General features: G+C 47.4%; 1 protein-coding gene across 2 annotated transcripts in view; it reads right to left on the reverse strand.

The window, feature by feature from the left end:
- CRCP (CGRP receptor component) overlaps positions 1–12,095 on the reverse strand; it is a 33,811-nt gene that overhangs the window by 20,667 nt on the left and 1,049 nt on the right. For both annotated transcript variants that reach the window (XM_084762585.1, XM_084762586.1), the window contains exons 2-4: positions 5,650–5,686; positions 4,575–4,673; positions 1,724–1,818 (exon numbers count right to left, since the gene is read on the reverse strand). In XM_084762585.1, coding sequence (XP_084618711.1) covers positions 1,724–1,818; positions 4,575–4,673; positions 5,650–5,686 — 231 coding nt within the window. The remainder of the gene's footprint in view (positions 1–1,723; positions 1,819–4,574; positions 4,674–5,649; positions 5,687–12,095) is intronic.

Raw genomic sequence — 12,095 nt, forward strand, 5'->3', positions numbered from 1 at the left:
CATCATCTACACGTGAGCTTTGCCAGTCTGAGGTCCACATCTCAAAGTGTGCTGTCAATCCCCTGAAGCAATGTGCTCAAAGTGGAAGATGCTCAGAATTACCACAGACCTGGCTGAGCTGGCCTGTGAGCCTGAGTGCTCTACACAGCTGTGGGCCTTGCAGGGGCGACCTCAGGGTAGGCAGGGGCTACCAGTTAGGCACCGAGAAGCAAAGAGCTCAGGGCAAATCTAAAATACTAAAGAAGCGGTTTGGGTAGAGACCAAGGTAACACACTATATAAAAAATTACATAACACACAGCACCACAGTGACTAGGGTTGAGTTCCAACTGTACTACTTTGTACATGAGTCCAAAGGTCTACATGAGTCCAAAGCTGAACAAAACACAGCCCTGGCCTGCCCTCAAGCACTGCAGCAGTGAAGCTAGCTAAGCCATGCAATGGATCCACAGAGCAAAACAAAGAAGGGGCTTCAAGATCAAATATAAGACTTTTTTTTTTTTTTTGGTTTTTCGAGTTTAGGTTTCTCTTTGTAGCATTGGCTGTCTGGACTCATTTTGTAGACTAGGCTGGCCTCGAACTCACAGAGATCCACCTGCCTCTGCCTCCTGAGTGCTGAGATTGAAGGCGTGCACCACCACTGCCTGGCTCAAATATAAGACTTTAAGGACATGTTAGCCCCGCTAGCCTGCCTCTAGGTTGTTTAGCAAGCTGCAACCTCTGACGTCACCAACAGCTGTGCACCAGATATAAAGGACCGACCAGTCACGGCGAGCTCTCGCTCTCCCTCTGCCTGGGTTTCTCTTCCCCTCCCTGTGTCTGGGGCATCCTCTGTCTCCCCGCCCGCCCCCCATCTTTCTGGTTGCTCTCCCACTGTCTCTCTCTCCACCTTCATGGCTCATTCAGGCCCTAATTCCTCTCCTCTTCCCTTCACCAAATAAATCTCCTCATATCAGATCTGTTTCGTGCCATCCCTTTATTTGTAACCACAACAGTTAGCTGCTCTCCTGTTAAACATAGTTCCTGTCTTACAAGGCCCCGGCCAGTCTTACTTGGCAAGCAGCCCCTTCACCAGCCATGCAGGCCCACAGGCAGAAGGCAGCCATGGAGCAAGAAGGCGGCTGGCTCCCTCTACTGGCCATAGTGCAACACTGCAGGGAGCTTTTGCCCAGGCAGTCAGAGAACCAGGAAGACCTGATGAATTAGTTTGAAGACTGAAAATTGGAAAAGAGAGCCAATAATCCTCTGACTATTGAAGCGCCCTGTAAGCATAAAATTACAACCAATTTTGAATCAATTTGCAAGGCAGTTCCTATTTTACAGGGTTCTTCCTCTCTCTCTCTCCAATCTTTCCTCTTTTCCTTTTCTTTCTCTTAGCAGCACTGGGACTAGAACCCAGAGCTTTAGCCATGCCAAGCAAGTTCTCCACCATGGAAAAGATGCAGGGCTGCTCTCAACCCAATACTTCAATCCGCAGCCCAACTTCTAACCTAGTTTGGCTGTAATGACAGGCGGGAAAGAGCTTTCTGAGCTGGGGCACCGAGAAAAGGCTGAGCTAAGCATGCGGGGCTCTCCAAGCCCTCGTGCCTAGTTCTCAGGTGTCTTCCCCACAGCACCAGGGTCCTACCTTAAAACAGGGCTGCGTGCAACTATGAGGCCAATGTGTGACATCACTCTCGCCATGGTTTGTGTTACCTGTTAGCAACTGAGAGTAACTTACTTACTTGGTCAGCTTGTGGCTTTTCATTGCTGTGAGGAACTCTTGGACAATCGTAGGGCTCTGGTTCCTGCATGGTGTTTTTGATATGTATTTTAATGTCTAAAATTAAATACACAAAAGAAAGGCAAGCATAAGATATGGAAATTTTGAGGATTTTTTTTAAGATTTACTTTTATTTTTAATTCTGTGAGTCTATGCATGTATATGTACTTGAACAGTTTTGACCTTTGTCCTAGACTTGTAGGTAGTGATCTCCAGGGCCTTGAGATGTTATACCTGGGCCCCTGGGTCATACTGCAATTGCTTATCAGCATAGCCTAGTGGCTGGCCCCACCTGTACAGTTTTAGAGCAAGGTTAGCTAGCAGTAAGACAGTGTACATCAAGACCCAGTGTGCTTCCCCGCTGGCACCATGTGGTCTAGGACCACATACTGCTTTAGGAAAGGAATATGACCCGAGTCTGTGTGTGAGGACAGTAGAAATTATGACTTGGGTATTCCCCTGTTTTTTGATTCTCTTGGCCAATTTTAATTTGAATCCTTTCCTTGTAGCAAACTGTCACTGTGAATGTAGTAGCTTCAGTCTGAGACAGATGGGAGGGAGCCCACCTCTCCCTGGGCACTGGGCAGATGTTAAGCATTGCTAAAGCACTGTTAAAATCAGTATCAGTGTTCTTTCTGTTCTCACTATAAGCACTAGTTCCCATACATAAGGAAAGATCCTGTGGGGCGAGACCGTTTCGCCCCCTCCCAGGTAGCTGCTGGGCTCTCCCGTACTGCTCTGGCCTATCTGTCAGTACAACAGTCAGTGGGCTGCCATGCCAGCATAGCCATCGTGATGCGGCTGTGGCTCCTGGACAGACAGGACTGTTTTGAGAATCTATCCTGGCTTTTTTGGTTACCATATCACAGTGAACTCTAGATGACCCTGCAAGAAGCATTTCCATGCAAGCCACAGGAAGAGCATCTCCCCTGAAGGCATTGCAGAGGGTCTACTGTGACTTGTGTGAAAGAGGCAAGGCTATGATTAAAGCAAGCAAAAACCTTCATCTGCACGTGTGGTCCGCTGTGGTCACAGCCATCACCCCTTATTATGGTTGGTCTTAATGTCAACTTGCCACAAATTAGGATCACCTGAGCAGGAAGCCTCACCTAAACACGTATCTGGATCACCTCAATTGATATGGAGAGTCTGCCAGTGCGGTGGACAGGTACAAAAGGGCAGGGCAGAAGGGGCCTCCCTCTGTTCACAGGGCCTCCCTCTACTGCTGAGATCATTTGTCCTGTGACTGGTGCTGATTCCTACGCTGAGAGCAAAAAACGGTGTTTCCAAGGTTTCATCATGGCATCGGGACCAGCAGCTCAGCCTTGTGGACGAAGCAACTGTGCTCCCCCACAGCTGAGAGACAGCCATTGTGGAACTACTCTGTCTGCTGAGGGACCAAGTAACTACAGAGGTCTCGGCTCTCGGGGTGACTCTCCCATTGTCACTATTTTAAAGCTGGTAGAAGTGTGTATGTTAGTGTGTGTGTTACAATTTTTTTTCATCCCATTAATTCCGTTCCTCTAGATACCCCTGACTAATACACCCCTTCTCTGACTAAGTAGGCTGTTTAGATCCCTGGTGAGATCCCTGGGAGACACATCTGCAGTCCAATAAAATGCTTCTCTGCAGTGTTTGGTTTTTTGCTCATCTGACATTTTCCCTCTCCCATTTCTAGTACAGCAAGCAGCACTGGCATCAGGAAGAAGCAACAGATAGTGAAGCAGCAGCAGCAGCAGAGGACCAGCAAGGGTGCTACCTGTAGGGCTGCTGGCAGCTCAGGCTGCAGGAGCAGTGGGGCAGCTGGAGATGCAAAGCTGAGTGCTGGCCAGCCAAGATGCAAAGGTAGCACGGGCAGCTGCTCTGACAACTGCAGATGACACAGAGCTTCAGGCTGGCAGCCATAGCAACAAAAGAGCGATGGCAGCTGCCTCTCGGAGCAGCCATAGCAGTAAGAGAGCAACCAGAAAGAACAAAGGGGAGAGTCAGGTGCAGTGGCACATGCCTATAGTCCCAGCACTCAGGAGACAGAGGCAGGCGGATCACTGTGAGTTCGAGGCCAGCCTGGTCTACAAAGCGAGTTAAGAACAGCCAGGGCTACACAGAGAGACCCTGCCTGGAAAAACAAACAAACAAAACAAGAGAGATGGTGAGCATGCAGGGTGAACGGAGGGCTGAGACCAAGGGACACAAGGCTGTAAAGACCAGAGAAGGAGCCAGGGGTGTGGTGGCACATGCCTTAAGTCCCTGCACCTGGAAAGAGAAGCAGGAGGATCAGGGGTTCAAACTCCTCCTGAGCTACATAAGAAGAGAAACTGCAGGCTGTAGTTCTGGATGAGTCCAGACAGCCATCAAGGGTTTGGGGTCAAAGGTGTCAGGCACCCCAGGCCTGCAGAAGTGTAATACTGGGGCCATCGAGGGCTGAAGAGTCCCAATACCCAGTCCTGCTGGGAAGCTACATCGTCAACTGCTGCCAAGAGCTGCAGAATCCTACTGAGGCCTACCCAGCAACAGTGCTGAAAGCCTCACGGCCAAAAGCCTGCTTGAGGTTAGACCACCAGAGGGCGCCATCCACAGCGCTTCCCACTGGCCACTGCAGACCAGCACTAGCACAATGTAAGAGCTTCCTGCGCGCCCAGGACTCTCACCCTGGGAGAGCAAAAGGATCCCAGCCAGCTGACTGGGATCACCTGACAGTGGCTCAGGCGGGGACCCCAAACGTGCACTTAGTGTCTACAAGTGAGGATGGTTTTACTCTGTCTTACTAACTCGCAGGTGAACACATCCCTATTTCCCTGCGCAGCAGGGCTCACCTCGTAGGTGATGGCGTTCAAGTTCTGCTGCCCGGCGCTGTGTTTGTTCTTCCCACTCTCCTTCCGCTGCTCTTTGAGATCCGTCAGTAACTGGTACACCTAGGAGGAGGCAGAGGAGACACCTGTCGGTAACACCGAGAGGTGTGTGCCTTCCAAGGCTTTAAGACAGTCAGGTAAGGCCGCTTTCTTTCCACAAACCCGCTTGCCCACAGCTGGTCAAGAGCAAGCATTATGTCCCTTTATATCTTTTAGATGCTCTCCTTGCTAAGTCAGCTCAAACCATCCGTTTATTTAAAATAGAGGGATGGCTCAGTGGCCAAGAGCCATGTGCTGCTCTCACAGAGGACCCTCACATAGGCCAGCTCACAACCACCCATTCTGGCCTCTATGGACACTACATTTACACTACACACCACACACACACACACACACACACACACACACACACACACAGAGTCCCTGACCTCCTCCAAGACTGAGTTCTCACTGGGACATGGGAACTGACAGTGAGTTAGTTCACGGGCAGGTCCTTCTGCGCTGGGGGCTCTCCTATCAGGCTGCTCGGCTGGCAGCAGACTAGACGCAGACAAAGTAGAAGGCAGGTAAAAATCCTAACACCCCCTCTGGCCAACCTCCTTCCACCCACCCCCCAGTGATAGGCCTGCTCATTCTTACTAAAGTATTCAAATGGTGGGTCAAGCCAAGCCTTACTCTCAGAGCGAGGCATGGACACCTTGGAGGCACCTGGAGGAGACAGTGAGGTGAAGGGTGGTAACTAGGAAGAGGCCAAACATGTCCGCAGGCAACGCCTACACAGAGACGTGACTCTAGGGCAGCCTTCTTCCAGGACAGCGGCTGCCTTGGCCACTCTGGGCTTGCGGAAGGAACCTGTACTGAGCCAGTGCCCCAGCTTCCCTGAAGAGCCATGTGTGCCTCACCAAACTCAGACCATTCCAAGAGCACCAGGGGCCACCTGCCCGGCGTTAAAGGGGAAACTTCAAAGAAGCTGTCCTTTCTAAAGATCAATCCAACCTCTCCACAAGCAAAGACTAAACCAACCCGTGGTGCTCCTTACCTCATAATTACTGAGCAGCGCCGCATTTGCATCCTTCCTGCAAAAAAAAGAACAGTGAGCCACCATCAGTTCCCACCCGTCCAGATGTTTCAAGTGTCTACAGAAATACCCCTTAGCCAAGACCCAGCTACCTAACTCAGGAACTCAGGAACAAGCTAAACCAGAAGCACCTTAAGTCCTGCCGGGCAAGCAATTTCAGAAAAAACCAACTTCACTTTTTCTTTTTTTTTTTTTGTTTTGGCTTGGTGTTTGGTTGTTTGAGACAGGGTTTCTCTGTGTAGCCCTGGCTGTCCTGGACTCGCTTTGTAGACCAGGCTGGCCTCAAACTCACAGAGATGCGTCCCCCTCTGTCTCCCCGGGTGCTGGGATTACAGGTGTGTGCCACCCCACCCAGCTAAGGACACGGTTTTTAAACCAGGCATGCGTAGGTTCAGACTTCCTCTCCACCAAGTGTAAGATGTGGATATAACCATGGAGATGCTCTAGTACAGCACGGGGCTGGGGAGATGGCTCAGTGGCTACGATCTCGCTGCTCTTGTAGAGGGCTGGAGTGCAGTTTTCAGCACATATATCAGACAGCTCACAACCACTTGTAACTTGTTCCAAAGCGCTCTTCCAGCCTCTAAGGGCACACGCACTCACACGATGCACAGGCACACACGTGCACGCGCACGCACACACACATATATAAATATTTTTAAACTTCTTTTAATAGCATTTATTTTTATTTTATGTACAGTGGTGTTTTGCCTACATGTGTGTCTGTGTGAGGGTGTTGAGTCCCCTGGAACTGGAGTTACAGACAGTTGTGATCAGCCATGTGGGTGCTGGGAATTGAACCAGGGTCCTCTGGAAAGGCAGCCAGTGCTCTCAACCACAGAGCCATCTCTCCAGCCCATAAATATCTTTTAAATAAATTGAAGCATAACCCCATACTATCATTGGCGGTGTGGATTTTCTAAAGTGATTTCATCTCTATAGCTAAATCTTCTCATCTACAACATGGAAACTATACTATACACCTTTGTAAGATTATATACAGGATTAAATGTAAACATGTAATTATCTACAACTCTGCAAGTGCTTAAAAAATGTCATTATTTTTTACTCGAGGTACTAAATGTCTTACTTCATAAAGATGTTTAGGTGAAATGAGATGACAGTTTTAAGACTGGAGGCCATTATTAAAAAAAAAAAATCAGGCTGGAAAGATGGCTTAGTGGTTAGGAACACTAGCTGCTCTTCCAGAGGACCTGGGTTCGATTCCCAGCATATGAAGGCTCATAACCATTTGCAATTCCAATCCAGGGGGAATCCTCTACCCTCTTCTGATCTCCAAAGATACCAGGCATGCACATGGTATACAGACACACATGTAGAGAAAACACCTATGTGTATAAAATAAGTTTTTTGGGTTTGGGGGGGGTTTGTTTGTTTTTTGTTTTGGTTGTTTTGAGACAGGGTTTCTCTGTGTAGCCTTGGCTGTTCTGGACTCACTTTGTAGACCAGGCTGGCCTCGAACTCACAGAGATCCGCCTGCCTCTGTCTCCCAAGGGACAGACTAGACTAGGTAAAAGGAAACTACTAACAGAATCCTACACATTTAGGTAGAGCAGTCTAGAGCTGACACAATGTGCAGCAAAACCCACTGTGTGTTCTTTCACCAGGAGCGCACCTAGATGATGAAAATGATAGCGCAGAATTTCAAAACCCTGGGCGTGAGAGATGGCTGCTTCCCCCTGTCAGCAACTGAGGTGCAATTCTTCCACAGCTATCACAGGAGTCAACAGCACAGTGTCGTCAGCACAGAAATCCAATCCAGAGCAGAGCCACACGCCACTGGTGATCCAGCAAACGGCTGCCATTTCACAAATCTCACCCCAAAGAACCTGCGCCCAGGTCACAGATATTATATTTAGAAAGAAGAGGGTTGAGGTGGTGCACGCCTGTAATCCCAGCACTCAGGCAGGCAGAGGCAGGTGGACCGCTCTGAGTTGGAGGCCAGCTTGGTCTACAGAGCGAGTCTAGGACAGCCAAGGCTACACAGAAACTGTCTCAAAAAATAAATAAATAAATAACAACAACAACAAAAAGAAAGAATCTAACACAAGAAAAATGGTGCAGGACTCAGCTGGGAGAATGCCTGCCTAGCATGCACAAGGTTCCAAATATACCAGGCATGGTGACCTGTACAGACAAAAGTCTCAGAAGTTCAAAGTCACCCTCAGCTGCACAGACGCTGAGGCCAATCTGAGTCCAATGAGAGCCAGTCTAAAAACAGGAAAGAGACAAATCAAATCTCGTCCACTTAGGCAGGGCGTCAGCCCACAAGGCTGCCTGCTTCTGCATGAAATTGAGTTACACTCCCTGTGTGCTCAGAGGAGCACTGCCCCTGGAGACCTCTTCAGGGCCAATGAACCCAGCCCCGGCGTCACTGGTGTGTCATTTCCAAATCACACCCCACTCTGCTGTCATGATTGAGAAAATTGACCTTGGCCATTCCAGGTCACTGCCCAACTATTCAAGTCAATATTGTTAGCACAAAAACAGGCAAGGTGGTGCAGCTTGTCACCACAGCACTCTGCTGGCTGCGGGGAGCCACTGCTGAGGCTGGAGAGCTGACTCAGTGGTGAGAGGTCCTTGCTGCTTCTGTGGAGACTCCAAGTTTGTTGCCAGCAATCTCACAAATTCCTACAACTCCAGGGCATCCGGTGCCTCTCTCTCTCTCTCTCTCTCTCTCTCTCTCTCTCTCTCTCTCTCTCTCTCTCACACACACACACACACACACACACACACACACACACACACACACGACAGGGTTTCTCTGTGTAGCCTTGGCTGTCCTGGACTCACTCTGTAGACCAGACTGGCTTCGAACTCACTGCAATCCACCCGCTTCTGCCTCCCGAGTGCTGGGATTTAAGGCGTGCGCCACCACCGCCTGGCTGAACTTTTTTTTTTTTTTCCAAGAAAGGATTTTGCTCTGTGTAGCCCTGGCTATCTGGAACTCACTCTGTAGACCAGGCTGGCCTCGAACTCAGAGATCAGACTGTCTCTGCCTCCAAGGGCTAAGATTACAGGCATGTACCATTACCACCATCTGGCCTGAAATTAAAATTTTTTAAATTTTTAAATGACATTATTGAGACAATTGAAAAATTATGGATATGCACTGGATTGACGCAGATGTTAAGTTCCCTAGCTATGATAAATAGTATTGTGGTTACTTACAATGTCACATTTTGAGAAAGGGGGAGGAAACTGGAACTAGAGGTCAGCGGCTAAGGGCACTTGCTGCTCTTCCAGAGAACCCACACAAGTAAGTGCCCAGCACCCACAACCACCTGTCGCTCCAGTTCCAAAGCACCCAATGCCCTCTTCTGACCTTGTGGACACCAGGCACAAAGGTGGTACACCATACCAAGCAAAACACTCATACAGGTGACATAAACAAAGCCAAAAAAGTTTTAGGTTTTGTTCTTGCTGTTGATTGTTTGTTTTGAGACAGGGTTTCTCTGTGTAGCCCTGATTGTCTTAGAACTCACTCTATAGACTAGGCTAGCCTCGAGTTCAAAAATCTGCCTGCCTCTGCCTCCCGAGTGCTGGGATTAAAGGCATGTGCCACCACGCCTAGCTTTGATTTATTTATTATATATACAGTATTTTGCCTACATGTATACCTGCATGTGAGAAAAGGGCACCAGATCTCATTATAGATGGTTGTGAGCCACCATGTAGGTGCTGGGAATTGAACTCAGGACTTTTCAAAGAGCAGCCAGAGCTCTTAACCTCTGAGCCATCTTTCCAGCCCCCAGAAAAAGTATTTTTTTAAATGGTGAAATAACAACATGATGTCTACAACTGTCAAATGGCTTGGTGTAATGTGTATGGGTACGTGTGCATGAAAAGAACGCTTGTGTAAAACAACAGAGCAAATATCCATGCTGAAATGTTAACATGGGCTGGCAAGATGGCTCAGTGAGGGCAGGCGCTTGCAGCCAAAGCTGACAGCCTGAGTTTGATCCCATGTGGTAGAAAGAGAGAACTGACTTCCACATATGTGCTGTGGCACATGTACTACCAATAAATAAACATATTATCTAAAGTTGTTAACAAGTAGGGCCTCAGTGAGATGCCTCGGCAGCTAAAGGGACCAGCCACCAAGCCTGAAGACCCGAGTTCAATCCCAGGGACCCACATAGTGGAAGAAAAGAACTGATTCCCACAAACTGTCCTCTTATTCCCACATGTGCACCAAGACATATACACATTCACAAATAATTAAAATGTAATAAAAAATTAAAGATGTTAACAAATGTGCTAGGCATGGTGGCACCCGCTATAAATCTACACCTGTCAGGTAGGGCAGGAGGACCAGAAAGAAGTTCAAGGCCAGCCCAGGTTTTGGGTAAGAACCTTGCTTGTTTAAAAAATAATAATAGAGCCGGGCGGTGCTGGTACACAGCGGTAATCTCAGCACTTGGGAGGCAGAAGCAGGCAGATCACTGTGAGTTCAAGACAAGCCTAGGCTACAAAGTGAGTCCAGGACAGCCACGGCTACACAGAAAAACCCTGTCTCGAAAAGCCAGAAAAACAACAACAAACACCCCCCCCAAAAAAAATCAAACAAAAATAATGATTAAAAAAAAAAGCTAAGTACAGTGACTTACAATTGTAATCTCGGGATTTGGGAAGTGAAGACAGGATGCCTGTCCCTCCTAGTCTGTGTTTTTCCTTTGTTGCTGAGATAGGTTCTAAGTATGTAACACAGACTGGCCTGGAACTTGCTATGCGCTGGGGCTGCCCTTAACCTTGTGATCCTGCTGCTATGCCGAAAAGCTAGGATAACAAACCAGGCCCAGGTGATTTTTGTTGTTTGTTGTTTGGTTTTTTCAGACAGGGTTTCTCTGTATAGGCTTGGTTGTCCCGGACTTGGTTTATATAGACCAGGCTGGCCTTGAACTCACAAAGATCCACCTGCCTCTGACTCCCTGAGTGCTGGGATTAAAGGAGTGCGCCACCAGTGCTTGGCTGCCCGGGTGAGTTTTATATATTTTATTTCATTTATTTTGGTTTTTCAAGACAGGGTTTCTCTGTGTAATAGCCCTAGCTGTCCTAGGCTCGCTTTGTAGATCAGGCTGGCCTCCAACTCACAGAGATCCACCTGCCTCTGCCTCCGTGTGTGCCACCACGCCCGACTTTTAAAGCCTACGGGAACTACACTCCAGGTAGGCAGTTACTTAGTGTCCTTAAGTAGTTCATTAGTGGACCAAAGCTGACTTACTATCCGAAACTTGACCTGTTAACGTTTCTGAATGTGCTGAGTCAATTTAATGAAAGTAAACGATCACTTTGGAAAACAGAATTCTGAATAAACAGAACAGGATGATCTATTGACACTTTCCTTAAAAACACACAGACACCAAAAACCAGAACATCAACAAAAATGTAAGCCGTGCCTACTAATTGCCACACACTTAACTTACGAATGCAGTGAGGAACAGAATTGCTAAACTTTCCTAAATTTAAAACACGACATCAAGCCGGGCGTGGTGGTGCACGCCTTTAATCCCAGCACTTGGGAGGTAGAGGCAGGCGGATCTCTCTGAGTTTGAGGCCAACCTGGTCTACAAAGTGAGTCCAGGACAGGCAAGGCTACACAGAGAAACCCTGTCTCAAAAAACCTAAATAAATTAAAACAAAAAACAAAACAAACAAACAAAAAAAAACGCCATTAGTTCATGTTCTGAAAAGCTGAACTTTGATACAGAAAACTGAAAGCATCAACACTTTAACCTGTAGCTCCCACTTCATAACCAGCCAACAGGAACGCTTTTCCTGTTGGCTGGTTTATGATGTAACTTTTGTTTCTCTTTTCTAAACCTCCATATTGCTAGCTGTAAAAGGAAAGTAATCCTAAAGCACTTGCGTGTGTGCACAACACACACACACACCCCAGAAGATGTCCACTTTCCCACCTCTGATTATATACTATATTTAAGAAGGCACAGAGGGCTGCAGAGATAGCTCAGTAGTTGAGACTTTGGATTGCTCTAGCAGAGGACCCAAATTTGAATCCCAACACGGGCCATCAGGGGGCTGACAATCACCAGTAACTCCAGCTCCAGGGGATCTAGTGCCCTCTTCTGGCCTCCAAGGGCACTGCACTCACATGTACAAACCCACAAAGACATAATAAAAAATAAAAAATAATAATAAAAATAAAAATAATAAAAATAATAATAAATAATAAATAAAAAATAAAATAATAATAATAAATAAATAAATAAATAATAATAAATAAAAAATAATAAATAATAAAAATAAAAATAATAATAAAAATAAAAAATAAAAAACACATAATAAAAAATAAGTTCTAAACCCTTAAAAGGGGGGAGGGGCGAGGGCAGTAGCGGCGCAAGCCTTTACTCCCAGTCCCTGGGAGG

This window comes from Acomys minous, assembly GCF_964271855.1.
Source record: "Acomys minous genome assembly, chromosome: 16".
Taxonomy (NCBI): domain Eukaryota; kingdom Metazoa; phylum Chordata; class Mammalia; order Rodentia; family Muridae; genus Acomys; species Acomys minous.